Source organism: Poecilia mexicana, unplaced genomic scaffold (genome assembly GCF_051168715.1).
Source record: "Poecilia mexicana isolate PSO_F unplaced genomic scaffold, ASM5116871v1 scaffold_16, whole genome shotgun sequence".
NCBI classification, from domain to species: domain Eukaryota; kingdom Metazoa; phylum Chordata; class Actinopteri; order Cyprinodontiformes; family Poeciliidae; genus Poecilia; species Poecilia mexicana.
Genome location: NW_028263385.1, coordinates 4,309,320 through 4,335,954, shown reverse-complemented (window position 1 = coordinate 4,335,954; position 26,635 = coordinate 4,309,320). Strand labels below are relative to the sequence as shown.

Below are 26,635 nucleotides of genomic sequence, written 5' to 3'. Positions count from 1 at the left end.
ATGACAGTGTCATGACAGTCTTATTAAACTCCCTTCAAATAAAGGGTTACCGAAATTTGTAAGGGGGGAAATACATCAGTACACACACTGACACAAAGTCAAAACAGAATTCTCACTGTGAATGTGGGAAACTATTTTACTGAAATTTGCAAACTTAATACAATCCAAATTTCACATAAATACATTTCTAAGACACACAAAAAACTAAAATAACAAATACAACACAGCAAGTAAAACAACTGCACACTTTTACAGTTTCTATGGGAAACAACAGAATAAAAAAAATATGTGTTGGTTTCTTTTTGGAGTTCATTAAATCAACAATCGATCCTTACACATTTACCAGATGCCTAAAAATAAACTAAGCAACACTAACATTTCCTTGGATATTAGAAAGTTGACAAATTAGTTTGTTTAGTTACTTTAGCTAGGTAGGTTATTTGCTTTCTCTTTGCACTCCGAAGTTGGATTTTCTAAGTCCGTGGTGGAAAACGGAAGAATGTGCGTTTAAGCTGGAAGTCATTATTTACAGGCTACATTCGGCATAGAGCTGTAAACGTGTTCCTTTTGTGTTTTCATGCATAAAATGGAGAGAAACATATAGTTATAGGCTTGTATTGCGCATAGTACTGAGCACCAAAACAAATAGCTAAGCCTCTCATTTTCCAGCTCAGAATGAGCTCTACATATTTATGATTATTCCCAGCCTCGGCTTCAGACAGAAAATAAATGCAGCATATGTCCAGTTAGCTTGCAGTTACTTAAAACTGGATCTATAAACACATTCACCCATATTTGATGATGATATGTTTCACATGGACACAGAACAAAATTCATTATTTAAATTCAATTTTTGATCTTCGAAATGCTAGCCTTGTTGAAGGTGACATGAGTTTATCTTCTAAAAAGCTTGTTTAAGTTTTAATGCTTTGAACAAATGAGATCATCCACCTGCTTAGACATCTAATTCAAACATACTTAATTTCTCTTTCTGCCTTCTGTCACTTTAGATGTTCAAAGTAAACACAAAATGATCCCAGTTGCTACCAGGTTCCGCTAAATAACTTGTATCGCAACTGAACCATATGAATGAGCATTAAGCCATTGTGAATTAAAGAGAAAAAAAAAGTGTAAAATTTCAGGCATAATTTTACACATTTGCAAAAAAAATTTGATATTCTACAATATTGAAATGTCATAAATTTGCAACAAAAAACATCATTAAGGACATACATTAATGATTTTAAAACTAACATACTTTCTGACATCATAATGTTAGAAAATAAACTCAAAACTTTACTGAGATTATAAAGTCAGACATTTGCAACAAAATGGGGCACATCCAGGCTCATACTGCATCAGAACAATCAATAAATTTGACTTTACAACATCTTAGTTTTGTAAATATATTCCATTAATCATGGATTTAGTTTTTTTGTTGCAAATTTACAACATAATGCCTGGGCTTTTTTTTGTAAATGTGGGAAATTAAACTCAAAAGAGATTTATTTTAGCAAACTTTTTATATACAACTCTGGCTGTGGTTTTACCAAAACTGAATTTACTCCTAAGGATCACACGTAAAAAAGGTTGATTTAAAAACAGTGAATGTAAGTAAAATCTCCATAGAGGACAAATTAGAGAAATAAATCTAGCTTATATATCCAAGCCCAAGTTGAGAGAAAAAAAAAAAGTGGAATAATCCTTTAACTTACTGAACTGGGATTGTTTTGTGATTCACGAAGAAGAAAGACAAAACCCCGGGTTGCAAATTAGAGGATACACTATATTTTATCACCGCCAGCAAAAAACACCTTCCAGCTTCTTTTAAATAAAAGGGAAGACGCCAATTTATTGTAATTTACTGCTACAGCATGCATTTGCAATGATTCTGCAACTAATGTAGACAAATTGGAGCATAAAACAGTAAAAAAAGAGAGATGAAATCTGACATTATGAACCTTAATGATGTAAAAGTATATTCACTCAAATTTCTGTTAGCTGTACTTCTCTAGTCTGGTGTTTACTTTAAGTGTGGGGCCAACAGGCTGGGAGTGTATGTCTGGATGCTGTTTTGCTCCCAATAATACAGGTCAGAACTGGAGCAGTGGAGCATTCATTTTCACAAGAACAGAATAAAGTCAGTTTTTGACAAGTGTAAAACAGTCTATTTTGTATGTAAAGTCATTTTAAATGTGATCTAAAACTTTCTACAACTTTCCAAATGTAATTATTAGTCACTCTGTAATAAAAAAAAAAGTTTTGTTCTCTATGACATCTTTTACAAAAACTATTTTATATTTAGGCCTAGTTATTTTAATACTGAAACTTTTCTTTATTAGTAACTCTAAATAATAATACCAAACACAAAAATGTTTGCAGTTAAGTTAAAAAACCAACAAAGTAACCAATTATACTGTTTGCACAGAGAGACTGTAAAACTGTAAACTGAACACAATCAACAATCCTCAATGTCTTTCTCTAGGCGAGTTCTATTCTTTGGCATTTTCTGAGTATAATACATTTACCTTTGTTACTAAACTAAAATTCTGTAAAGCATTTAAAGGTCCTGTGGCCTGGTTTATTTCTGGGTCAAACAAACAACACATGTCTGAAACAAATAAAAGTTATCCTATGAGCTTTTTTTGGTTTCAAGTCTCCTATAATGTAGAGCCTTTATATAGTTTTAAATAACTGCCTCAATGATTGGCTCAGGAGGGCTGACTAATAAAGTCAAATCTCTGAAACACAGAGATGATGCTTTAAGTACCTGACATTAAGACCAAAAATAATATATAAAATCAAACATTAATGAGAAAATCGGTATGTGTCTGTAAGCTGAAGGGTAGACACAGTACACGCGGCTCTCAGATAGTAACACTGTCTGCAATCAACAAAAGAGCTGCGCTGCGACTGAACTGGAAATTGTAACATTTTCCTCTTTCATTTCTTCTTTTGGTTATCCAGTTTCAAATACACAGTGGTTGACTTTCTTCATTTTCTAACCTACATCTGTTGCTATTTGAGAAAGATGAACATGAGTAACAGTTGGGGTAAATAAAGGTCCAGCACAAACAAACCATAACATTACCTTCCAGAGAAACCAAACCAAGTTTGAAAGAACCCATTTTTTTGGTATTACAAATAAACCTACTCAGTGAATGTCCTTCATTGAGCAGGTTTCTGTTTTAATTTTGAATCTTGTCTGCCATCTTGTGGCGGGGGAAAAGAACATCATCCAAGATGTTACTCATCTATTATCATAAGGATCTTGTATGAGCAGCTTTTATACCAATTGTTAACATCCTCACTTTCTATATAATTAATGAAAAGTCATTAGAATATTTTTTTGAAAAATAGGGCAGGTAAAATTCAGTTTTCTCTTGTTTTATGTAGTGCTAAATAGCCACTAAAGAATCAAATGTGAAATAGCTAAAAGGTTATTGATACTGTTTTTGCAGTACAGTATTTTTAGTATTTAAAGAAAGAGAATGCATATGAATGTAAGTTTGATTCATGCTTAAAGAAGTGCTAATAACAACAACGTAAAGAGAGGATGTCCACAGCTTTGTCTGACATACGGGGGGAACATGTGGGTGGTTCCGACTGAAACCTTCATCTTGTTAATTTTAAGATACAAACAAAACTTAATAAAAATAGAAGTATTTGGCTGATAAAACTAGCTTCTTTTAGTACTTAAAATATGCATGGATGCTCTAGATATAATCTTCCATCACTCTCAGGTAAAACTCTTCCAAAGCAAAATATACATCTAATAAAAATAAACTCCTAATGTGTCTGGGTGGCCATCTTTAAGAAAATACCAAAATAAAACTTTTAAAATACAGTCACACTGCAACATAAGGATGGAGTCAGTTATCACAGCAAAGAAACAAATGAATCAGGCAGAAAAGAGGAAGATGAGGAGGAGGAGCGTGAGGGAGGCGAGGCTGACCCGGAGAGTTCAGTCGTCGTCGCTGTCGCTCCCTGACTCGCTGAGCTGAAGATCGTTTCCTGCAGAGAAAACAGATGAGAAACTGTTTCCTGGAGACGCTTCGAAGCTAACGGTAATCAGAAACTCACGGAGTGTGTTCATGAGCTGGTTGTTGCCCTGCTGCCGGTCGACTCCTCCGTTGGCCACAGGGAGGCGGCTGGGGGAGGTCTGGCTGAGCGGCCGCGGTGCGTCGTTCTCGCCGTCACTGCTGCTGCTGTCGTCGCCGCTCCCCGAGGCGCTGGCTGAGTCCGAGGAGCTGCTGCTGCCGCTGCTGCTCATCTGCTCTATAACCTCCACCTCCGCTCTCAGCTCTGTCGGAATGGAGTCAGCGTGCTTACGGTTCCTTCCCCCTTCAAACTGATCCATGTCAAACCTTCTAAAGCTCATCTTTAGCCTCTTAAAGGAGCAGTATTATGTAAAATTACCTTCTTTGAGCTTCACGTCACATCAAAAACCTACCTGGAGTGTTGAGTTGATTCTTTGGTACATGTTTGAGAAATCATTTAATTTCCATGGCAACCATTCAGTTGTGCAAAACGCCTCGATTAACCTAGCGCCGCCTCTGAGCTGCAGTTTACAAGCTTCCAAGCTTCCACTCAATGTCAAATGTTAAATTACAAAGTCAAATTTCTTCTAAGGTATATTTAATATATATAGCATTTTTATAACAACTGAAGGTAACTTGGTTACTTGGTTGTGCTATGACATGGATGACATGGCACTTTGTACCTGGAAAATACATAATACTGCCCCTTTAATGTTTAGCGCTCAGGTAAGTTTGATGTGAGCGGCTGATCCTCCTCACCTCTCTTGATGTCATCGAGCTGCGGCTCAGGAGAGGGGTTGTCCTTAGTTTGGGAGGGCGAGGTTTTGATCCCAGTTCCGGGTTTGGTTGGGGCCCGGAACTGAGAGCTAGGCTGGCTGGAGCGAACTGACTGCTGCTCAATTCGGGCCTGGATCTTACTGCTCCCCTCTGCCCTGCAGCATAAACAAACAGCAGATATACTTAATATTAGACCTTTAAGATTGTTTTGAGAAAAACTGTGTTTAGTTTGTCTTGAAGTCTAAAGCATTTTCCACTCACCTTGTTTTCTTCACCTGGATGCTGCTGCTGAGCTTCTCCAGGACGAATTCACCCGTGTCATGGTTAATGATGAGAACGCAGTCCTTCTGATATGGTCGCTTGTTTCCCTTAAATACTGTCATAGGAGGCGTGGAGCCCTGGAAGACAAGTTTGATTTTAACTTTCTGTTATTTTTTTTTTCCCTAACTACATATTTATTAGTAAAAGTATTTTTAGAGATATGTAACAGACAGATGGATCTCAATGACTATTTTTCAACTAATAAGGAAACTGCTGACCAGTATCTCCCATTTTAACCAAATCAGAAACACTTTACTTATTTATATAGTAAAGTTGCCACATAATTAACAGATAAACTGTAACGACTGACATTACTCATTACTCAATATGTCAAACTGGAGTTTTAGGGATTGTCAAGCTGGATTAACTGGCAATGTAAAAGTTGCTTTGTGCCACACCCTCCTCTGAGAGTCTTACTGGAATGTGAGGTAGTGTAATGGTAACTTCATCTCCTTTCCCAACTTGCAGCTCTCCTTCACAACTCGTGTCAATAGATGCTGGTTTGAAGTCATCTGAAAAAGAAATCGAGGCATTAATCACGGGTCTGGCGAGTTCTTAATATGTATGTTTATAAAAATCTTTAGGTTGTGTAGGTAATGTACTGGTGTCTCTAAAAGCTTTCATGCCAAATTATATCATTTAAAAATATTATGCTTAATTATACAGATGACCTGGTTGTTTTCAGTATATGCAAGACTGGTTAACAGAAACTCCTCAATATTTGCACTGACTAGAGTCAGAAACATGAAATTAAACTTTATCCCATTAAACGTGGTATATGTAGAAGCAACCAAGCCAAACGGCATGGCATTACTGTGCTTAACTCCACAATACTTATGAGATCTCAGTTATTTAATTACATCTCAAATAAATTAATGAATGAATGCTTTATCTTTCCATGTGTTTATGAACTGAAGTAAGTTAATAAAACTTGATTGATTTGCTTCAAATACTGGGTTACAGACTGCTGAGGTAGTCTCTAGTTCATTCCACTTACACGTTAATGCTACATAGGATTATAACATTGAGAAAATGGTTGAATAAATACACAATTACAACAAAAGAGGCAACAAAATGTTCTCAAAATTATTATTATTATTTTTCTTAAAGGGAGCAAGAAATGTTTACTGTTACTTTAGCGTCTTTATATATTGTTACACCCTTAAATTTGAATTTGAAATAAAATTTAAAGTGTTATTATAATGTATAAAATGACATTTCATCCCTCCACTGTAACACCATCTTGGCATATCAGCCATGCCTTTTTAAATGATAAAAATCTAAAATCCTGAATGTTCTATTTTTAAAAAAACATTCTGGGATTTTCATAAATATAAAAGTTTAGGTTTCCAGGTCTAAGTAATAGTAACAGCCCACACCTGACACAGGTGAGAGGGCCTAAGATTAAGTCACAGAGATTGCTGAAAGTACATTAAAGTGAGCAACTATGGAAACTGATATCGTCATTGTAGTTTTTACCAATAATATTATCACGTCTGTGGCTTTGTTTGTGGTTCTTCGGGCAAAATGTACAACTCTTTGGAAGTAGATAGAGAAGTAAACATAGCTACTGTATGCCTATCCTGAGTACAAAAACGTAGAATAAAGAATAATAAAGTCTTCAAATACAAATGTCTTATTGTTTAGTAATTTTACTCTGTTTTCCTATGCCTAGTCTTTATTAACCTTTGATTGTCGATGACTAAGAACCTCTGACTCAGATAAAATTAAGAATTTTAAACTCTACAAACATTTCCAAGTACTACTTTGGAATGAATTTAAAGTATATCCATATTGTCCCAATCGAATTTTAAGATACTTGTAACAAAAACAATGACACTGTTGTAATTATTTAGAAATAACACTCACATCTGATGGTGTGAAAAGAAGATTTTGGCCTCTTCTCGAAGCTTTCTCCGAGCTTCAAAACATGCTCCTCTTTATCCAGCAGCGGATTGGTACTCCCATTCATGGTCGACGGTGTCTTTGAAATGATTAAAAACTTACATTTGCGTCAAATCCTCTGAAGTGCCGACGTAAATCTGGCTGTTTCAATTGGGTTAAACAGAGAATCCAAATAAAGAAAAAGTTAGCCTGCGGATGCTAACTATTAGCAAAACAACAACGCACTTCCGCTTTTGGTTCCACTGTAAAATACTTCCGAAAATTGGTTGTAAGTAATTTTTTTAATGAACAAACGTGAATCTCAACGTAATAATTTATTAAAGTTATCTCACATTTTATTTAATGTTTACTGAGAAGTTGTATCTATGTCAAGACAGTGGTGCCAATGAAATGGACAAGGAATTACTATTTTTGACTCCACACGGTAGAGTTAAAATAACGAACAAGATGGCGTCGAACGGTGGAAAAGTTTAGCAAATTATATTCTAGTTTTAAATGGCTAGATGTTAGCTTTTTACATTTTTTGTTACTTGTTGACAAGGCACCCAATCATTTTTAATGTATCATGTCACTTACAGCAGTTGAAAAGAGCGAAGTTGACCTTACACAAAGCGTGAAATTGGAATCCAAAGATGACACGTTTCCATGCGGACAAACAACATCCACAGCCAGACATTTAAGCCAGGAGGAGCTGGACAGACTGAGCAGCGAGCGGTCTCTGGTGTCCGACTTCAAACAGATGAAACTTGAAAAAGAAGCTCAAAAAAACTGGGACTTGTTTTACAAAAGAAATACGACGAATTTCTTCAAAGACAGACACTGGACCACCAGAGAGTTTGAGGAGCTCCAAGCATGTAGAGAGGTTAGCAGACCGAGACAATTCTCCAAAAGTACTCAAATAAACTTGATCAACTGATTACAATCAAATGCGACTTACTGTAAAACCAGGAATTTGGCAGCTTGAGAGCATTCGGTAATGTGGTACAACACAATGCCAGGGTGTAAAGACGTAAGCAGTAAGCAGCCATCAGCATGTTAAGTGATAGGTATTGTATGTTTGAAAGATTTTTTGAGGGAAATCTTTACATCTAGAAAATTGATGGGACCAAAAATTTGTGTGGCTCATTCATGTGAGCCACACAAATTTTTCTGTCCCTGTAATTTTTATCTGGATTTTTACTTACTTACATTTATATAATAATGCTCCCCACTACTATAAATACATTTTTGAAGAAACGGTAGAAACAACAAACTCCACAGCATCGTCAAAGTTGGATTTTTGGAGTTGTCTCAGTTTTTGTATTTATCATAATTTGAACTTATATCAACACACTGACAGTCTTCTGTAATTTTTCTGACGTCTTTTCAGTTTGAGTCTCAGAAGCTGGTTCTGCTGGAGGCTGGCTGTGGAGTCGGAAACTGCATCTTCCCTCTGCTGGAGGAAGACCTCAGCATCTTTGTTTATGCGTGTGATTTCTCACCCCGAGCTGTTGAATTTGTCAAAGTAAGATTTCAACCTGTGAATCTTTGAATTACTTTTGATTAATTACAGAAGCCCAATTCTACATTTAACAGTTTAGTTGTTTTTTCAATGCACAATAACTAAAAATTGACAAACATGATTCAAGATTTAGTGAAAGCAGACTGATTGTTGATGTCAAAAAATCTGAATTAATTACAATCAGCAGCTCTGATCAGTAGAGTGTAGTTTAGTTTTGAAAGCTTGTCCTTGAGAGTAATTAAAACCAAGCATCAGTTGAAGGTTGTGTATGTAATATGTTTTGTGTTGTTGAAACAGAAAAATCCTCTGTACCGCCCCGAGCGCTGCTGTGCGTTCCAGTGTGATTTAACGAAAGACCATCTGACGGAAAATGTTCCAGAGGCCAGCGTCGACGTTGTCACTCTCATCTTTGTCCTGTCGGCCGTTCATCCTGACAAGATGAAGGTGGCTTTAGAGAACATTGCCAAGGTAAAAACAGAGATGGACAAGCAAAACGTATTGATGGTTTCATAGTGACACAAATAGGTTTTCTAGTTTAAGATGTTGTGTTTGTACTATTGATGGGGCATTGGATTTGTAATAATTAATAATGATTAATAGCATTTTTATAAGGGCAAATTTTGAAGCAATTAGCAAAGTTTTTCAATTCAGAATCTTTGACTTCTTTAAACACTAGGTTAGACGGCACATCTGTTTACATTCCTCTCTGTAATTAATTGCATTCAATGTTTTTTATGTTTTTTTTTCTGTTATTAATCCATTAAGATTAACAAGTTAAAGTCCCAGGCTAGTTTGTACAACATTCATTTAAGTGCACATTTTTCCTTTCTGTACTTTGCTTACAGCATGCCAACATTTTTGGAAACATCATTTGACTTTCTGGTGGAATTCTCTCTGTGTGCTTTTGGTCAACATGGACCTGTCTAATACGATCTGAATCTTACTTGCAGGTCCTGAAGCCTGGCGGTGTCGTCCTGTTCAGGGATTACGGCCTCTATGATCATGCTATGCTCCGGTTTAAATCTGGCAGCAAGCTGGGGGACAACTTCTATGTCCGTCAAGATGGAACAAGGTCCTACTTCTTCTCTAAAGGTCAGTAAAGTTCAATTTAGGTATTTTCTTCAACACAGCCTATTAAGAGACATAAAATGTATTTAATTTTCTTATTTATAAATTGAATAAATACACAGCTGTTTATTTTGATGTCTGCTTTGCCTATATTCTTGTGATTAACCAACAGTTCCTTACTTCTTTTTTTTCTCCATTGCCCTTAAGCTTTAGCATCTTGGACTCTAAAGTAAATCTGAAGTGTGACATCAACATTAAAAATTCTTCTAATTGACCAAATACAATGTGAATATGTAGTGTTTGAATGCATATCCATTAAACTATGGATATGCATAGTTATACGCTTCTCAAATATAGCGTATAACAAGCAGTCCTTTGTGATCGATTTCTCTTAAAGTCACAATCTGTTTTCCTTAACTGTTTTCAGAGTTCCTGGCTAAGCTGTTTGAAGAGGCGGGCTTCCAGTCTGTGGTTAATGAATATGTCCTGAGAGAGACAGTCAATAAGAAAGAGGGGCTTTGTGTTCCCAGAGTTTTCCTTCAGAGCAAGTTTATCAAACCAACACATTCCCAACAAGGTTCTGGACTTTTATCTCACAATTCTTCCAAGGAGAGCAAACAAGAAGATTGAAATGTGGACAGTAAAACAATTTATATCTGCTGAAAGAAATGAAATGGGAAACTACAATAAGGGACTTGGATTTCCTGCCATGTTTGCTCTTTGAACAAGGAGGTATTTCAATTTTTTGTACAACAAAAATTCTCAGTTCATTAGTGTGCAAATAAAGAACCAGGTGAGGATTTTTTTGACATACTTTTTTGTTTCTACCCTTTTTAAATATTTTTGTAACCATCTTTGTCATTTTATCCATTGAAGATGATCTGTAAACCAAGATTGGGTCATTTCAGTTTGGTCCTTTCAAATAGTAATTTATTCTTTAAAATACATTTGTTTATGTATTGATAGTATGTTTACCTGATGAGTGTGCTGGTGTTAATCAGCCTCTACTGCAAAGTAAAGCAAAGAAAAACATACTGGCCTAGATACCTTGGTCTAAAATATCCACAAACTGTTTTCTGGGATGAGATGTTTTCAAGAATGTCCCACTGTATTTCTTTTAATTTAATTTATTATCCAAAAAGATAAAAACAATTAAACAGCTAATTAACATACAAATATTTACTTCCATAAATGTTTTTAATAAGAGAGCACTAGCAGAAGCTGTGTGGGCTCTCTGTGAAGCAGTTTTTAAACCTGAACATAATGTGGTTTCCTGTCCAGGATGAGAAGAGCAACTGCAAAGTTTCCAGTAGCACCAAACACATGCACGCTTTTTTTTATGTGACTAGGTATTTACAAAACAAAAAAAGACATCTAGATACAGTATAACAAAAAATATATATTTAAAATGCAGAGATGACATCCATGCATTGAAAATAAAATGTTACATTCTTAAACTTAGATTTTGAAACTACTATAAAAACTTATTTCTGTAAAACTCATTGCAGGTAATACCTTCAGACATGTTTCTTACCGGTTTTAGTCAGCTAATTCTGTAATTATCTTCACACCAAAAAACATGCTGCTTTTTTGTTCTCTGTGATGAAAATGAGAAAACATACCCACAGGTACAATGTGCACCCACTTCCTGAAAGGCTTGCATATAAGACTCAAACCACAGAACCTTTTGTGGAGATGACCATGCTCACCAATATAGACAATGTTTTGTCTAAGATATTCATTTCTAAAAGTTCCTTAACACTTTGAAAATAGCTTTTTAAAACAGTTTGCATGTTTGGTGCAAGGACACACAGTATAATCTCTGTGGATTATACTTTCAAGTGGACTCCACAACGATACCCAGCAGGCCAGGGAGTTTCCCGTTAGTGGTTTGACTCGTTGGCCTTCCACAATCACATTGCTCACTAACTGAGAGAACAATGTGGTGGATATCAAATCTGCAGTATGTTCTTGAAAGAAGTGAACAACCACAGTAAATGCACTTTAAATGTGCTGAAAGTAAAGACGGTTTAAAAAGTATTTCTGTTTTGAAAAAGAGTTTCTCTACCATCAAAGACAAACAGCATAGATTGACTCATAAAAACGTTTTCAAAATGTTGCAGCATATTTTTTTTGCGTAACAGTGGTTCATTTCAAGCTCTCTTACTCACTATTATGTTAGATCTTCACAGTTTCAGTTTCCTGACTGTAGATAGCAGCTATTTCCTTGTAGCCATTTTCTGACTTACAAAGATTATCAGACCTCTGCTCACTTAAATTACATTCAAGTAAAGACAGTTAAAATTTACAGAATGGCTAAGAGAAATAATTTTCTTTATCGAATCATGTATTCATATCATGGAGACGGGATGTCATGAATTACGAAGTAAAGTATTGTGAACATTAATATCTCACATTCGACCTACTTTTCTCCATCTTCCTTCAAAATCTCTTAACACATTCAGCATCCTCATGACCATTTATTTTGTTATGTGCAAAGAAACTTGACATTATCCCTGCTGATACATTTCCAAGTAATCATTTGATTGATCTTATTTTGCTTATTTTTTAAAATTCTTTAAAACTTTGATGATTGATGGAGTTATTCAGTGGAATAATCAGATCTATATTTTTAATGGTAACATCTCGAGATGAATTGACTTTTTAAAATTTTAATTAGTGAGATGTTTTTCAGTCAACAGAAAGCTAAAAATCTACCCAGAAGGATTTCCCCAACCAGGTCAGACAGGACTGAGAGTTGGTAATCATATATATTATTGTGTGCTACTATTTTTGTTTAAAATTCCTAAAAAAAATTGCTTGATTTTTCTTCCACTCCAGACTTGTGCTCAGTCCGTAAGTACTTACTTTCCTTATATGTCAGTAACCAGGAGTGAGCCAAAGATTGTAACCACGCAACTGTAAAGAAATCTCAGAAAACTGACCAAGAAGCAAATTTTATTACGTCCATCTTATTAAAAACTTTTCAGTAGAAAACAATCACAAAGACTTAAGCATGAATTCCACATAAATTACTAGAGCTATTCAATAAAATGCAACGTAGTTCAACATGATTGTTTTGACCAAATGTTTTTAATGACTCTGCTGGTTTCACTTACACACAAGCACATTAAAGGTTAGGAAGACAGAAACAGTGACATTACCTAATGAAGTACAACAGAAAAAAGGTTAATCTGCACAGAAATATAGTTTGACCTAATTGGATAACTTAAGACAAAAAATTATGTTTCGGAGGCGCATACTTTGACCCATGATCATTTTATCTTCTGATTTTGGAAAAAATCAGCTCAGGGATATGGTCTACCTGCAAGAAAATATGACAGAGAGCAAAACAAGGCGTTAGACTGGACAGAAAGTGTAAAATGTCTTACTTCAGGTCAACAGTAATGATTTAAACTCTTTTAGCCAGTTATCTTAATCTAATTAAAGCAATTTTCTGATCCACCTACTTATGACCTTGATGGTAATGAAATGTCCCATTGCTTGCACTCCACTCTCACATGTAGCTTTACACTGATAACGACCGTCGTCCCTTCTTGCCACACTCATAATCTCCGTCACGACTTCTCTGCGTCTCCAGTTGTAATCACTGATCGTCTCATTGACTGTGGTTAGGTACTGGTCAGGATCAGTCAGCTCATTGCTTTTTTCTTGCTCTTCTACTTTGTGCCACACCACATGTACCACTCCACACTTTATAAAGTCATAATTTGCCTCACAAGATAGTTTGGCTGAGGATCCTCTATAAGGTTCGATGGTCCTTTGAGGGTAACGAACCACCAAGTACTCTGCAACATGAGAAAAGAAAGAATGAATTATAAGGTTTGCACTTGATTTTAGACTTATAATGAGTTCTGTTTATTGCCTTTGCAAAAGCAAAGTATGGGAGTTAGTGCCTATCTGTACACTTATCACAATAAACAATAAATCAATTAATCACAAGGTAAACAAGATCTTAACCAACTGGAACATCGTAGCCAGAACAACCAGTCCTCTCTCCTTCCAGGAGTCAATCCGCTGCTCTGTTTGGATTTATGCAGGAACTGAGTGACAGTTCCCTGAGGGCTCAGCTTTACCAGAACAATAAGGCTTGTTCTGGTAAAACTGTTGATCTAGTAGATAGATCTACAAAAACAAGAGTTGAAGCTCATTGTTCTAAACCTGAAGATCTGAAATGTGATTCCTGTACCGACGCAAAGGAAAAAACCCACGGTGTGCTCCGCCTTCAGCCTCACTATGACTCTCCACGACTACGACTCTGTTTTTTTAAAGTAAAATTTAGTTTTAATAAAACTATTTTTTTATTAAAATTTAGTTTTAATAAAAACAGATATCAGAAGTTTCATCAGGCATTACCTACTTTGTGTGCTCTAAGTCCATTAAAGCTCTTAAAGAACAAGTTTTAAAGAACATTTTCACAGTGTTGAGAAATTTCTGTGATGCTGAAAACGTTTCAAAACCTGATAAACTAATAAACAGCATATAAACAAACAAAACAAAAATCAAGTACTTATATTGAACATTTATGTTTAAACTCTATGCTAAAATACCCTGAACAAAATTCAGAAACAGATGATTTAATGTGGCCAGTGTAAAATATGAAAATTTCTTTAGAGACATTCACACAGGACAAAAGAAGTGAGGACCTTTACAGCACACAGCTCAAAAAACAAACTCAGTCACTGGTACATTAATGTAGATTTCTACGTGCTAATTTAGTTTTGGTGTTAACCCACACCTTAAACCAAGATTTAAAAGGAAACACAACTTGAGTTGGTTTGCTAACCCAGCCCCACGTCAAATGTGGTGTAAAAATTTATCTCATTATTACCTTTGGTAAAAAATACCACATATTTATGTTATTTTATCTTCAGTTATTAATGGTTATTGCTTAAATTTGATTCCCAGACTTAAAAGATAATTTAGGACCAAAGTCAGTGGTAGTTTTTGAAAAATAACAATAAATAAAATAAAGTTAACTCTTTCTTTCATTGCTGTCAATTTTTAAAACTATTTCAAAGCTTTTTACTCACTGGTCTAAAAACCCAGCTGAGACTTGATTTTACTCTGCTGTTATTGGTTTGCAGTAGGTTTGATCTGTTTTATTGTTGTGTTTTATCATGTTTTGCATTTAATTGTAATTATTTTACATTGTTTTGTGTTTAGTTTTGTCCTTATATTTGATGTTTTCTTTCACCTGATTTTCAGCGCTTTGATTCAGCTGTGGCTGCTGTTCAGGTGCTTCATAAATTAAGCTGATGATTAATTTATTTTGTTCAAATTGGATCACAAGTTTTTTGGTCTAATTTAGTTAAAACTTCACAATTTCTCCAACCAAACACAAGATTTTGGTTAAATAAATAAATAAAACAGCAGCTTTATTTTAATGGAACGTTCTGTGGATTAAGAAAATTCATTTTTATTAAGGAAATAAATGATTTTACCACACTGAAACCAACTACAGCTGATTTAAAAAGAAAATCCTAACTCCACAGCACAGAAGGTTGGTAATTTATAGGGAATATGAAAAGCTGAAAACACAACAAATAGGGTACAGAAAGTGTTGAGTGAGAAAAATCTTTGTTAAAACTTTAAGTGGATCATAAAAAAGATTAAACTCAACAGTCTTATGACTGCAAATTCACAAAGTGTTCAAGGCAGGAAATACAAACTTCTTATGGTGGGCTACTAAAATATATTAAAATATGTATTGGTTTTGTCTGTCCCAAGTTAAGAGCAGGGTTATAGATTCACCTTCTAATTCACGTTGCAGCTTACTAAGGTATTCTTATTTGTTTAGCGATGTCCTTTTTTCTAGAGCCAAAAATGTTGACCTACTTGGTTTATGCTTCACATTATTTCCACCTGTTAGTTTTGCAGTGACATTTGGTCACACATTAATTAAACTTGTATGCAAAATCAATAAAATCCTTGTAAGAATGATTAAGATTTAAAAAGTTATGGAGTGGTTTACGTTCATTATCGTGGTTTAATTTTAAATGTCTGAGTATATTTTGTCAGATACAATTAACAATTTTACCTCCTTTTAATATGTTGTTAATCTTTTATTTTACTGTGCTACAATTTCCATACCCTTCCTAAAGCATGTGGTGCTACCTATAAATGCATGAAACAATTTTTTTTTAAATATTTAGTATCAACAGATCTTCCTGGTAATTTTTAAAATGTGACTTTTCACTGAAACTTTTATTTTAAAAACTGTATATTCTTCTTCAACAGCTACTTTTAGATTACTTGTCTTATAATTCGGACACTAGTTGTCTTGAATCAGCAATATAGTGTGAGATGAATTTTGAGTAAAAAACTGTTTACTGACCTGTTTCGTCAGCAGACAACAGACTCAAAGTCACCAACAGCAGCAGTGTAGGTCCAGTAAAGACAACCATTTTCTGCACGGAAGATCAAATGAGCGTCAGGTTGAAAAGCAAAGGTTAAAAATAGTGAGCTGTGAACTTTCTGAGTGGAACTGGGTCTGGCTGTATGTGGGTGGGTGTTGAGCAACACTCTGCTGTCTGAGAGCAAAGCTTCTGCATCCGCTCTGACCAACAAAGAGTCTGCTCTATCTTCAAATCGATACTGTTTCCATTTTGCTGCTCCATTTGAAAGTCGCTTTTGCTGAAATACATTTACTGTCTACTGGGTTTTTTTTTATGTTTAACAGATTAAATTATAATAGCATATTTTAGGTAGCTGCTCCATAAATAACTAAAATGAGAGAATAAAGTATATAAATATGTTTTTTTTTAAATTAATTACCTCAGATGTTTGGTTTGTGATTGCTTGCAATCATGGGAAGTGTCGAGAAAAAGTCGAGCTCAGCCCACTTCCCCATGCTGGAGATTTTAGTTTAATAATAACAATAAATAAAGTTATCTTTAAAACTGATTACACAGGTGACATCAAGACCCAACAGTAGAGTCAGACGGTAATAAAATTAATCTGGTTGTGTGTGTTGTTATTGTGTCCTGCTTTAATTCTACTTTTTTCTATTTAATCATAAAAAATCATAGTCAGGCAGAAAGAGAGTTATGCAACAGGGAGAGCAGCATCTCCCTCCTCTCAGAAAGGGAAGTAGAGAGAGAGGGGGGGGGGAGGTGTTGCGCAACAACAAACATGGCGCCCAACGTGGGGCCACGCCCCTTGAGAAGGGGTAGAGCCCTAGAAAACTAAGCTGGTGAAACAGGAGGAGAGTTCTGGATAGCTCGCTTAGAGTAGTAGCTCTTAAGAAATAGAGTTAGTGGTGACTGATAGGCCATCAGTCACAACCCTTGCAGTAACTGTATGGCATACAGGTGAGGGAAAGCTTCTACTGAGGATAGGCTCGAGTATCCGGACGTGAAGCCAGTAGCCAATAGCCTAGACCCATCCCTGCTCAATAGCTTAAGAGAGGCTTTGGGGGATAGGCAACTCGAAGACAAAGACAATCATGAATGAAGGAAAAGAAGAAGAAGAAGAATCAAAGCTCCAGCAAACATCAAAAGTGGGGCAGGAGAGAAGATGAAGATCGATCCCTGTCTAGATCCCTGTTCCAGTCAGCCCCAGTGAGAGTGATTCTGTATGGGGAGAGATTTGAGACATGGACTCGAGTGAATCAAAGGAAGGTTGTCTTTGTTGGAATCGAGAAGTGGGACAGTTCTCCCAAGAGAAGGGAGGTCCCAGAAGAGCACGTGTATGAGGTCGTGCGAGGCGTGCATGAGGCCCTAGAACATGCAGGCGTACGGTCTACACGTGAGGAACTGGTGGAACAAGACCTTTGGACGTCCCTTCAGACCATCCGATGCAGCTGTGGGACTGTGAGTATGTGGTCCATACGCAGGGCTCTCAGGGCAGCGGATGGAAGGGTTGTTCATCAAAGAGCACATTACCTAGAGGGTTCAGTCTGCATGGATGTAGCAGGCCCCATGGATAACAGAAAAGAGAGGTCAGGAGTACCTCTTGGTGCTGATGGACATGGTGTAACAGTGACAGCTGTAAAAGAGCAGGTCTTCCCCTGCAGGGAAACTCCGTTCACGTCACGGAAAGCAGGGAGGTGAAGGCGCTTCTCCTTTTTGCCCAGGAAGGGAAAGGGGAAGTTGCAGTTTGCAGTGTCATTGAAAACAGGGCAGAAAGTTTGGATTAAAGCTCAAGATTGGCCTGTAGTCACGGTGATCAAGCTGAAATTCAATGGAATTAATTTTGTGAAGCAAGTACTGCACTGCAAAACAGTACTTCTAATGAAGAAAGGGGTCCACAAGGTCGGTGCTCAAGCCAGTTCTTAGCTAAAGCGAACCAGAACATTGCAAGAATCAAGCAACATGCCATCCTGTGTTAGACTTGCCACTATTACAGGATGATTGCCATTCAAAGAACAACTTCAAGGCTTTGACTGGGAGGGCCCTGAAAAATTGGATTATGCTAAAGCAGAACTCCTGTCACAAACGGATGGATCAAACTGGAAAAGGGACTGAAGTTGTGAGGAAGGAGTGGCGTCATAGACAACCACCAAGATCAATCCTGCAACAAAGCATTGAACACCTGGAAGGGGAAGGGTCAACAGTTTCCTCCCAGGACCTGGACAACTTCTGATGCCTCCGACAACTCCAGTACCCCTTAATGACCTCCAGCGACGGAAAAGGATTACGATTGTGGATAAACATCATGCTGCTTATGCTTTTTGTGTTGTTCTGCTGAACTCCCAGATTTTTTTTTTGGAGGTTTCTGCCTCAGCCCATCGGCCCATCAACATGTTCCTAAGGAATCTTCCACAACCTGAAGAACCGACAGTTCATCCAGCTGAGGATTTTTTGTCACTGTAAAAGGATCAGAGCGACCTGGGTTCTCTTCGACATTCGTCACTTCCTGGGAGACATCAAAACTCCAAGGAGGGGGTGTCAAAGAGCAGTGGAGTTTTGAGAATCTGCATCATCACATCGGCTGCTGTGGCCTTGGTGACGACTGAGGATCTGCATCCTTCACATCCCAGAGGACCATCTTCTCTTTCCAGAGGATGAGGACGCAGACCTGCAGGAGGGTGTTGGGTTCCCAGCACATGAAAGGCCTGACCTCGAGGAGGGGGTGTCGAGAAAAAGTCGAGCTCAGCCCACTTCCCCATGCTGGAGATTTTAGTTTAATAATAACAATAAATAAAGTTATCTTTAAAACTGATTACACAGGTGACATCAAGACCCAACAGTAGAGTCAGACGGTAATAAAATTAATCTGGTTGTGTGTGTTGTTATTGTGTCCTGCTTTAATTCTACTTTTTTCTATTTAATCATAAAAAATCATAGTCAGGCAGAAAGAGTTATGCAACAGGGAGAGCAGCATCTCCCTCCTCTCAGAAAGGGAAGTAGAGAGAGAGAGAGGGGGGGAGGTGTTGTGCAACAACAAACAGAAGAAACACTTGAAGTGAAACTTGATATAGACGATAATCATCAATTAAGAACACTTTTCAAGTCTTTTTTGCCACTCGGAGTACTTAATTTTTCAAACTATTAATCCACACATACTTATGCAATTTCCTGTCTCTCATTTTATATATTCAGTCTTATAATAAGAATTAAACTGGCTGAGTTTAATTTGTATTTTTGTTTCCTTGAAACCCATCTTCACCCAACCTAAATATTTATATGCCAATCAAATTTCAGTTACAAATTTATTTAGTTAAATGTCTCATTGAAAGTAAAATATTATTTTCATGAACAACCATGGCACAGCGGCAGAGACATATAAAACAAATAAAACCCATAATAATTGGTATGACACTAATCCAACTGATCTTTAGCAATAGCAAGCTAACAATAAAATAGAATAGCAGGAATAACCTTAACCAAGCAAACATTCCTCTTGATGCAAAACTTTTATAGACTATTACCAAAAAAAAAAAATAATAATTAAATTTTGTAAATGATTCCATTAAACAGCAAGTTCTATTCTGACTGGAGAATACCTTAAGAGAAGAGGCTTTATGGGTGTGGTACACATTTAAGCACACAGGGAAAGGTGGCAACAGCACAGTTAGAGAATTGTATTGAAAAAAAAATGCAACAGGAAAATCTTCATAATATCAGAGCAGCATGTGAACAGTTCTGATTGCCAAATGGACCTTCATGAAGCACCGAGTCTTTCCAGCTGAGGGGTTTATTTCTGGATGCTTCATGTGAGCGCTGATCCCCCTGCTGGTCAGAGGGGGTTTAACAGGTATAGATCATTTTATTGACAAGTGAAACACATGGAAATGACTCAAATCAGTTCAACTCAACAATGACAACTTACCTCTAACTGATTGAATAAATGAACAATACATTATTATTATTATTATTATTATTATTATTATTATTATTATTATTATTATTATTATTATTATTATTATTATTATTATCATTATTATTATTATTATTGTTGTTGTATTTTGTGTATTGTTCATCTATTCATTTCTGTAGAACTTAAAATTGCAGTAATGAAATCTGATACTGTCAAATAAATAATTTGTTTAAGTTTTAGATTTCATTAACAGTTCCTATTACAAACAAAACACATTATAGAAAGGGTAATTGACTTAATGAGAAAAATCACAAGTTTTTAGCAAATTTAGTTTAACTTTGCCATGATTTAATGAGGTACGATAAGAATCTGATTCCTCCTACTATTAAATCTCACTTAAATAGTTTATATCCTCATTTTAAGCTAGCTTGTTTGTCTCAGATTTTTTCATGGAAGTCCTGGTTTCAGTCATTGAAATTAACAATAGTGTAGAATCAGCAGAGAAAATCACTATGCCTGAATTTGTGTTGTGAGGCAGAAGAGACAAAACCTCATTCTGAGAATTACCAAAAGCCTTTTTCACCTACCTGGTACACAAAACTAACATTCACAACAGAGGACCTGGCTCCAAGAGACCAGGCTTTTCTCCATCCCAGGTCCCCAGCATAATGACAAAACAGGAAGACTGCAGCTTCCACAATAATGTGTAATCGGAGCATTTTGGGATTTAGAAACTGAAATCATAAAGTTTATAGTGTTAAACAAAGGAGAGCAACGTTATAAAACGAGGTGTGGAAAATTACTGCATATTCTGTATGATGACATGCCAGCACTTACTTCATCACTATCTGACACCAAAATGCCCAAACGGCTTGCCTCTACCGCAGAGTTTTATTAGATCTACAAAAAGCAGTTGTAGATCTAATAAACTCCACCAAGCCTGAACAGCTCAACAATATCATACAGCAATAAAATTTTACATGACAAAGGGCAGATATAGTTATAATTTAACAAATACTCCCTTCTATATCAGATTTAATGTATTTAAAGCTTACGCATATTTGTTCTTTGTCTTCTAATGATGTACATTTGGCTGTCTGCTATGTTTTTAGTGATTTTACTTAATGTACCTTTGATGCACTGTATTGTAATAGATTAAGAGTTTAAGACTGAAAGACTTTTACACCACTAGTGATAGAAAATAAAGCAACCCATAATAACAGAGGTTCAGGATATGAAGTCATAAGGGAAGTATATGTGCACGTCTGTGTGGTACAGGATGTGTTTTTTGTAGGTGCAATGAATACACTTTATGTCTCTACGTTGCCATGAAACAGTACACTCACTGCTAACGTTGTTTGCAGCGAAATTGTTGAAAATTCTGCTAATTAAGATTACACCCAGGTTCCCTTTGAGAATAGCCTGCAACTTATCATCAAAAATGTGTTTCTAATCAAAAACTAAAGATTAAACATGTAGTATTTTTCTACTTATTCAAAGATCCTCAACCTGAAAAAGTTGCTCGTATAGAAACCGCAGCCTACCTCCATGTTTCTAAAGAAAGTTTAAGGTGTTTGGTGAATTCCCTGTCAGTGAACCACATTTTATTTCCATAGTATATTTTTAAGATCAGCCATATATTACTTTGCAACATGTGACCTAGTTTTTTCCACTGCACTGTAACCAGCTGGCTTAAAAAAAGGCGAGTGATAGTTGCATCACTGGACACTCAGGCAGAACTTCTTCTAGCCACTGAACCAAGACCATCAGAAGATGGAGGGTCATGAATACATGAATTCACTATCCAACAGATCAATGGAGAGACGGAGATGTTCTTTAGGTGAGAATTTCTTAAATATGTCTCATTACAATTTCTAATTCTAAGATGATGCAGGATACAGCAGAATTTAACATTTGACTTGCAATCACATAACAAGCTGCACACAGGATTCATCACGCCATATATTAATCATTGTGTATTTGTTCCTTTTTGACTTTTTCTGCCTAACATATACACAATGTAGGAATGTTTTCTTTAACTCAAATCAATATTTGATTTTTACTAAATATATGTTTTGTTTTGTTTTGTTTTTTTGTTTAATATGGCTCCAGTTCCAAACACACCTAAAGGAAAATTATTGAAAGTGGTTGGCTTATTAGAATACCTGGGAAGTTGAAAAAAAAAAAACACAGTTTCTAATGTTTTGGCTGAGGTTTGTGCAATTAATAAGACTATTTAATCATATTCTTGTTTCAAAAATCTCAGGAATCTGAATGTAATTAGCAACCTTGTTGCTTTGATTAATTATATCTCAATGTTTGAGACCAAACTAATGTTATTATTAGACAAAGAATATTTGAGTAAATACAAAATATAAATTTCAAATAATAATTTTATTTATTTAAGGAAAAATGTTTCCAAACCACATTTGAATCTGCTTTTTGTCATACTCAGGTTACTCTGAGTGTATCTCTGAGTATCAGAAGAATAATCTTCTGAATTAAAGATTTTTGTTTGGTGATTTGAAATGTTCAAATGTGACAAAAAAGCAAAAAATTGATTAAGTCTGAAAGGGGACAAATACATTTTCATGGAACTGTATGTAAGTGTGTAAATATGGAAATTTATTTATGTGTTTTATGGATGACCTTTATTTATTTACTCAGTAGGATGAGTATTTATCTTGCAATCCCAGAGTTGTTGATGCAATTGTAGCTTCCTCCAGAGCTACATTAATATACCCGTAAGTAACGCAGTTGGTAGAAAAATATTTTGGAATAAAATCATTAAACTTCTGAGCGTTCACATCTATTCTACGGCTCCTCAGTCTGTCAACTGTACTAACCAAAACCTAACATGTAGAAACAACTAAAAGTGCAACTGTAGTTCTCATCAGATGTATGTATCTAATACATGTGCTTCTTGTGTTTCTTATAGGACGATCAAAAGTCTACCAGCTGATTGGAGTCAGCTTTGTCCTGTTGTGCATCATACAATCAGCTCTCAACGTTTACCTTTGGTATCAATCCGGTGAGAAGGCGAACACACTCTAACCTGACACCTGGCATCATACATTGATATTTTCGTAGCAGTAACCTCTAGTTGCTGTTAGGATCCGTTGTTCTTTTCTCTGTTTTCCACCAGTTTTATTCTCTTCTGTGTTGTATGTGAGGGTGGATCCTCTGTGTATCTCTGTAGCTGTGTCTCCATTACAAATTTGAGCAAAACTTGTCTATTCTGCTAATGCTGATAAAAAAAACACAATTATGTGTAATAATGATAATGATAATAATTCATGGGATAAGTCATTAAAAATCATCATCCTCTTACCACTTCCTATCGTCTTCTTCAACTTTGAAAGTACAATCCACATTATTTTGGAAAAAAGGGTAACGGCTGTAAAACGACTGAGATGACTGCAAAGATGAAAACCCAATAAGAATAGCAACAATAATAAAACAAGAAATTTTGTGTTTTTAGGTAGAATGTGGAAAGGTTAAGGTGTCTTAACCTTTTGAAGCATATTGCACACTATAGAGTTGTGTTCATGAATGAATAAAGCAAAAATGTTCGTAAGAACACAATTAAATTTATTGTAAAGAGCAGATTTGTACTATGTGGTCTTTTAATGGAAAAGCAGCTTATGCAACTCCAGCAATCACTAATCAGTAACAACAGACAAGGCTATACATCAATAAAGTAAAAAAAAAAAAACTGCCTTATTGTTGAAACCAAAGGCTGGGGACCATGAGGGATGGAAAGAAGTTAAAATGGAAATAACATGGTTTGTTTACAGAAGCTGTTCTTCCATATCAGACATGATATTGTTAATATCTTCACTTTATTCATAGCAAAACCAGATTTTATAAATATAATTTCCAAATTATCTTAGCTTTTCTTCAGTGGTACCAGATACAGTACAATAAATCTATTCTCTTTACATTTCCAGTTGGAATTTCAAAAAGTATGAATGTCTCAGCATGCAATGTCACCTTGCTGGAAGAATTTCCAGCTCTTCCTTCAGAGAGAGAACAATTTCTTGAAAAAAATGACCAACATCTCAAACAAATAGACAAACTGCTTCAGGAGAAAAATGAGCTGCTTGAGAAGAACAAACAACTTCATCAGGATCGAGTCAGTCTGAATGGGAAAAACAAGCTACTGGAACAAGAAAAAGATCAGCTGTTCAATGAGAAAAGAGAACTGCTTCAAAATAAAGACAAACTGGAAAATGAAACAAAAAAATTGCTGCAGGAGAACAAACTACTAAATGAAGAAAAAATCAAAGTGAATCTAAAGAAGAATCAACTTCGCCAACGGTATAAGCAACTAAAACAACAAAAAGACGAGCTGGATAAAGAAAAAAACGAACTGCTTCAAAACAAACTTGAACTGGAAAAGAAGAAAAATGAGCTACTTCAGGAGAACAAGCAACTAATACAAGAAAAATGCAATCTGCATCAAGAGAAATTGAAATTACAGGAAGAGAAGGATTTACTAGAAAGAAAAAACAGAGAACTGGAAGATAAAATAGTGGGAAAAGAAAATCAGATATCAGAACTGCTAAGTATGATCCTTTATTGAACATTTTTTAAATGAGACATGCATTTATTTTTTTCACAAAAAATATACATCTTCTACCATCTTGAATTAGAACCTGGTTTAAAGATATTTTTCTGTAAATTACAAAAAAATACAATTTACTTGATTTGTTTCCTACAGTTTTTCATGCTGTACTTTGACTACTTATTAATTAATGTTAAAGCACTTTAATACCTTATTTTGTCCTAATTTTGACATTGATTTCATAGGGAAGGTCAATAAGCCAAAGTGTCCGCCAGGATGGCAGAGGTTCATGTCGAGTTGCTACCAGCTTTCTACTGAGGCAAACACCTGGATGTACGCCAAGCAAAACTGTGAGAGCAAAGGAGCTCAACTCATGATGCTGAATGACGAAACAGAACAGGTATCTGTTCAAATATGCAGAAGTTAAAACTGATTCTGTTTGCTTACTTAGTTCAGTCGATGTGTATTTTTTATAATACAGTTGTTCATTTTGAAGAAAATGTTCCCACAGTAAATTGAACAGTGACTCTGAGTGTTTATGGTTGATATTTCTGCGTTACATAAACATCATAGTTTGGTGTTTCATCCATGATTCTTCCCAACAGAGGCCTTTCATTGGAGGAGTGTTAAAAATCTGGATCGGCCTGTATGGTCAAATACAGAATAATACCTTCATTTGGTATCTGATGGGGATAGATGGAAGACTGCTGAAATCAGGGTAAACTCTTCCTCTGTGTCTGTCATCCATAATATGTCTCTCCATTTTATGCTTTAAAACTCTGTGACTCATTAAATGAGATGGATTTAATGCATTTGAAACTAACTCAAGTTAGATGGATTTTGAGATTTGGATTAATGAAAAAAACTCAGTAAATAAGTAAAATTAACAGACTGACACTTTCATGTTTATGTCTTGAATGCTGAACACCTTTATCATGACACATTCAATAATTCACATCAAGTCACTCATTTAAAATATGTTGATTAATTGATTTCCTTATGAAAAATCATTCCACTTATTTTTGTTGTCTCTGTTTCCAGTGGACCAAACAATCCAAAGCCACAATTCTGGACTAGCTTCTCCCAAAGTTGTGTTTACATCGATCAGAGTCTTCCATGCATGAAGACTTGGTCGATGGGCAGCTGTATGGAAAAATTCTATTGGATCTGTGAAACACCAATGGTTGTAGATCTACTGGAGATGTGAAGAAATCGATCATTTCTAAACAACCCAGCCAAACTTTTATTTTAAACACATTGTATTTACTTCCTGTCATTGTTGGCTGAACAGACCAAACTCAGCCCAGATACTCATTATTACCAATACTTCTTTATTTATTTTTTTCTTAGTGGATACTATTGCCTCAGTTACTATGTTTTTGACCTTGTGTCCTTTGGGACACTAACTGCCTGATACCCCCCTTTAAGGTTTGTAATATAAAGTTCACAATGGTAAAAAAAAAAATTACTCTTACTGGTTGATTTCCCAAGAGCAAATGTTTCATCATTTGAGGTGTTTGGTAAATTTCCTGCCAGTCAACTGATAGCTACTTCCTGTCAATATATTTTTATGTGTTTTTCTTTTTCTTTTCCTGTTTCTGGTAACAAAAATGTAATTTTTGTGCAACAGCAAATAAGACATGATGACTTTTCTGACCCCACACTAATATCAGGGAGACTTCAACTGCTAGAGCAGTCAAAGCAGAACCTTTCCTAGGGCGTAAGAGTATCAGTGCTATAGGAATGGAAGTAGGAAACTATGCAAATGTACCAGTCAACAGAGGGATGGACGAGGTTAGAGGTCAGGATATTTTGTTTTCTTTGTGTGTTGTAATTATTTACATTCTTGTTGGTTTTATAAAATAAATAGAAAGTTGTTTTTTTTCTTGGCTCTTGGTCTAAGAAGTAAGAAATCAAGAAATATATATATATATATATATATATATATATATATATATATATATATATATATAATAACTGTTTTTTTTTTTGTTGTTATTGTGTTTTATCAATCCTGTCATTAATCCAAGCAGACTTGTGTGAGAATTTGTGACATCATGTATTTGACAAATGTTGATATGAACTATGTGACGTGTGCTTAGACCTACAATAGTCAAATATCACACATTTAACCAATACAATATATACAAATTTGGCGAGCTGAGTTCGTTT

The 26,635-nt window shown here is 35.6% G+C and overlaps 4 protein-coding genes across 4 annotated transcripts; 2 read left to right on the top strand and 2 right to left on the bottom strand.

Moving 5' to 3' along the window:
• Nucleotides 1–116: 116 nt before the first annotated feature.
• On the bottom strand, nucleotides 117–7,255 carry eaf1 (ELL associated factor 1). The gene is made up of 6 exons (XM_015001178.2): nucleotides 7,008–7,255; nucleotides 5,556–5,650; nucleotides 5,079–5,215; nucleotides 4,800–4,972; nucleotides 4,084–4,305; nucleotides 117–4,014 (listed from the first exon to the last, which is right to left on the bottom strand). Exons 1-6 carry the CDS (start codon nucleotides 7,108–7,110, stop codon nucleotides 3,965–3,967), a joined length of 780 nt encoding a protein of 259 aa, XP_014856664.1. The 5' UTR covers nucleotides 7,111–7,255; the 3' UTR covers nucleotides 117–3,964.
• A 194-nt stretch (nucleotides 7,256–7,449) lies between these two features.
• On the top strand, nucleotides 7,450–10,412 carry mettl6 (methyltransferase 6, methylcytidine). Its single transcript, XM_015001176.2, has 5 exons — nucleotides 7,450–7,905; nucleotides 8,413–8,547; nucleotides 8,842–9,012; nucleotides 9,495–9,636; nucleotides 10,040–10,412. The coding sequence occupies exons 1-5, from the start codon at nucleotides 7,609–7,611 to the stop codon at nucleotides 10,240–10,242; spliced, it is 948 nt and encodes a 315-aa protein (XP_014856662.2). The 5' UTR covers nucleotides 7,450–7,608; the 3' UTR covers nucleotides 10,243–10,412.
• A 2,141-nt stretch (nucleotides 10,413–12,553) lies between these two features.
• LOC148154952 (uncharacterized) lies at nucleotides 12,554–16,139 on the bottom strand. Its single transcript, XM_088013592.1, has 3 exons — nucleotides 15,971–16,139; nucleotides 13,083–13,421; nucleotides 12,554–12,937 (listed from the first exon to the last, which is right to left on the bottom strand). Exons 1-3 carry the CDS (start codon nucleotides 16,038–16,040, stop codon nucleotides 12,921–12,923), a joined length of 426 nt encoding a protein of 141 aa, XP_087869718.1. The 5' UTR covers nucleotides 16,041–16,139; the 3' UTR covers nucleotides 12,554–12,920.
• Nucleotides 16,140–23,071: 6,932 nt separating this feature from the next.
• LOC106926333 (uncharacterized) lies at nucleotides 23,072–26,375 on the top strand. Its single transcript, XM_015001173.2, has 4 exons — nucleotides 23,072–24,469; nucleotides 24,696–24,863; nucleotides 25,069–25,181; nucleotides 25,505–26,375. Exons 1-4 carry the CDS (start codon nucleotides 23,864–23,866, stop codon nucleotides 25,668–25,670), a joined length of 1,053 nt encoding a protein of 350 aa, XP_014856659.2. The 5' UTR covers nucleotides 23,072–23,863; the 3' UTR covers nucleotides 25,671–26,375.
• The last annotated feature ends 260 nt before the right edge of the window (nucleotides 26,376–26,635 follow it).

What these genes read in the sequence shown, in the direction of transcription:
- eaf1 (XM_015001178.2), bottom strand. Translation starts at nt 7,110, where the DNA reads ATGAATGGGAGTACCAATCCGCTGCTGGATAAAGAGGAGCATGTTTTG. An exon ending in TTACACTACCTCACATTCCA is followed by an intron (nt 5,216 to 5,555) that starts GTAAGACTCTCA and finishes CTTGTCTTCCAG; the next exon opens with GGCTCCACGCCTCCTATGAC. An exon ending in GCTCGATGACATCAAGAGAG is followed by an intron (nt 4,306 to 4,799) that starts GTGAGGAGGATC and finishes CCATTCCGACAG; the next exon opens with AGCTGAGAGCGGAGGTGGAG.
- mettl6 (XM_015001176.2), top strand. Translation starts at nt 7,609, where the DNA reads ATGTCACTTACAGCAGTTGAAAAGAGCGAAGTTGACCTTACACAAAGC. An exon ending in AGCTCCAAGCATGTAGAGAG is followed by an intron (nt 7,906 to 8,412) that starts GTTAGCAGACCG and finishes ACGTCTTTTCAG; the next exon opens with TTTGAGTCTCAGAAGCTGGT. An exon ending in GAGCTGTTGAATTTGTCAAA is followed by an intron (nt 8,548 to 8,841) that starts GTAAGATTTCAA and finishes TTGTTGAAACAG; the next exon opens with AAAAATCCTCTGTACCGCCC.
- LOC148154952 (XM_088013592.1), bottom strand. Translation starts at nt 16,040, where the DNA reads ATGGTTGTCTTTACTGGACCTACACTGCTGCTGTTGGTGACTTTGAGT. An exon ending in GTTGTCTGCTGACGAAACAG is followed by an intron (nt 13,422 to 15,970) that starts GTCAGTAAACAG and finishes CTCATGTTGCAG; the next exon opens with AGTACTTGGTGGTTCGTTAC.
- LOC106926333 (XM_015001173.2), top strand. Translation starts at nt 23,864, where the DNA reads ATGAATGTCTCAGCATGCAATGTCACCTTGCTGGAAGAATTTCCAGCT. An exon ending in TGAATGACGAAACAGAACAG is followed by an intron (nt 24,864 to 25,068) that starts GTATCTGTTCAA and finishes TCTTCCCAACAG; the next exon opens with AGGCCTTTCATTGGAGGAGT. An exon ending in GGAAGACTGCTGAAATCAGG is followed by an intron (nt 25,182 to 25,504) that starts GTAAACTCTTCC and finishes CTCTGTTTCCAG; the next exon opens with TGGACCAAACAATCCAAAGC.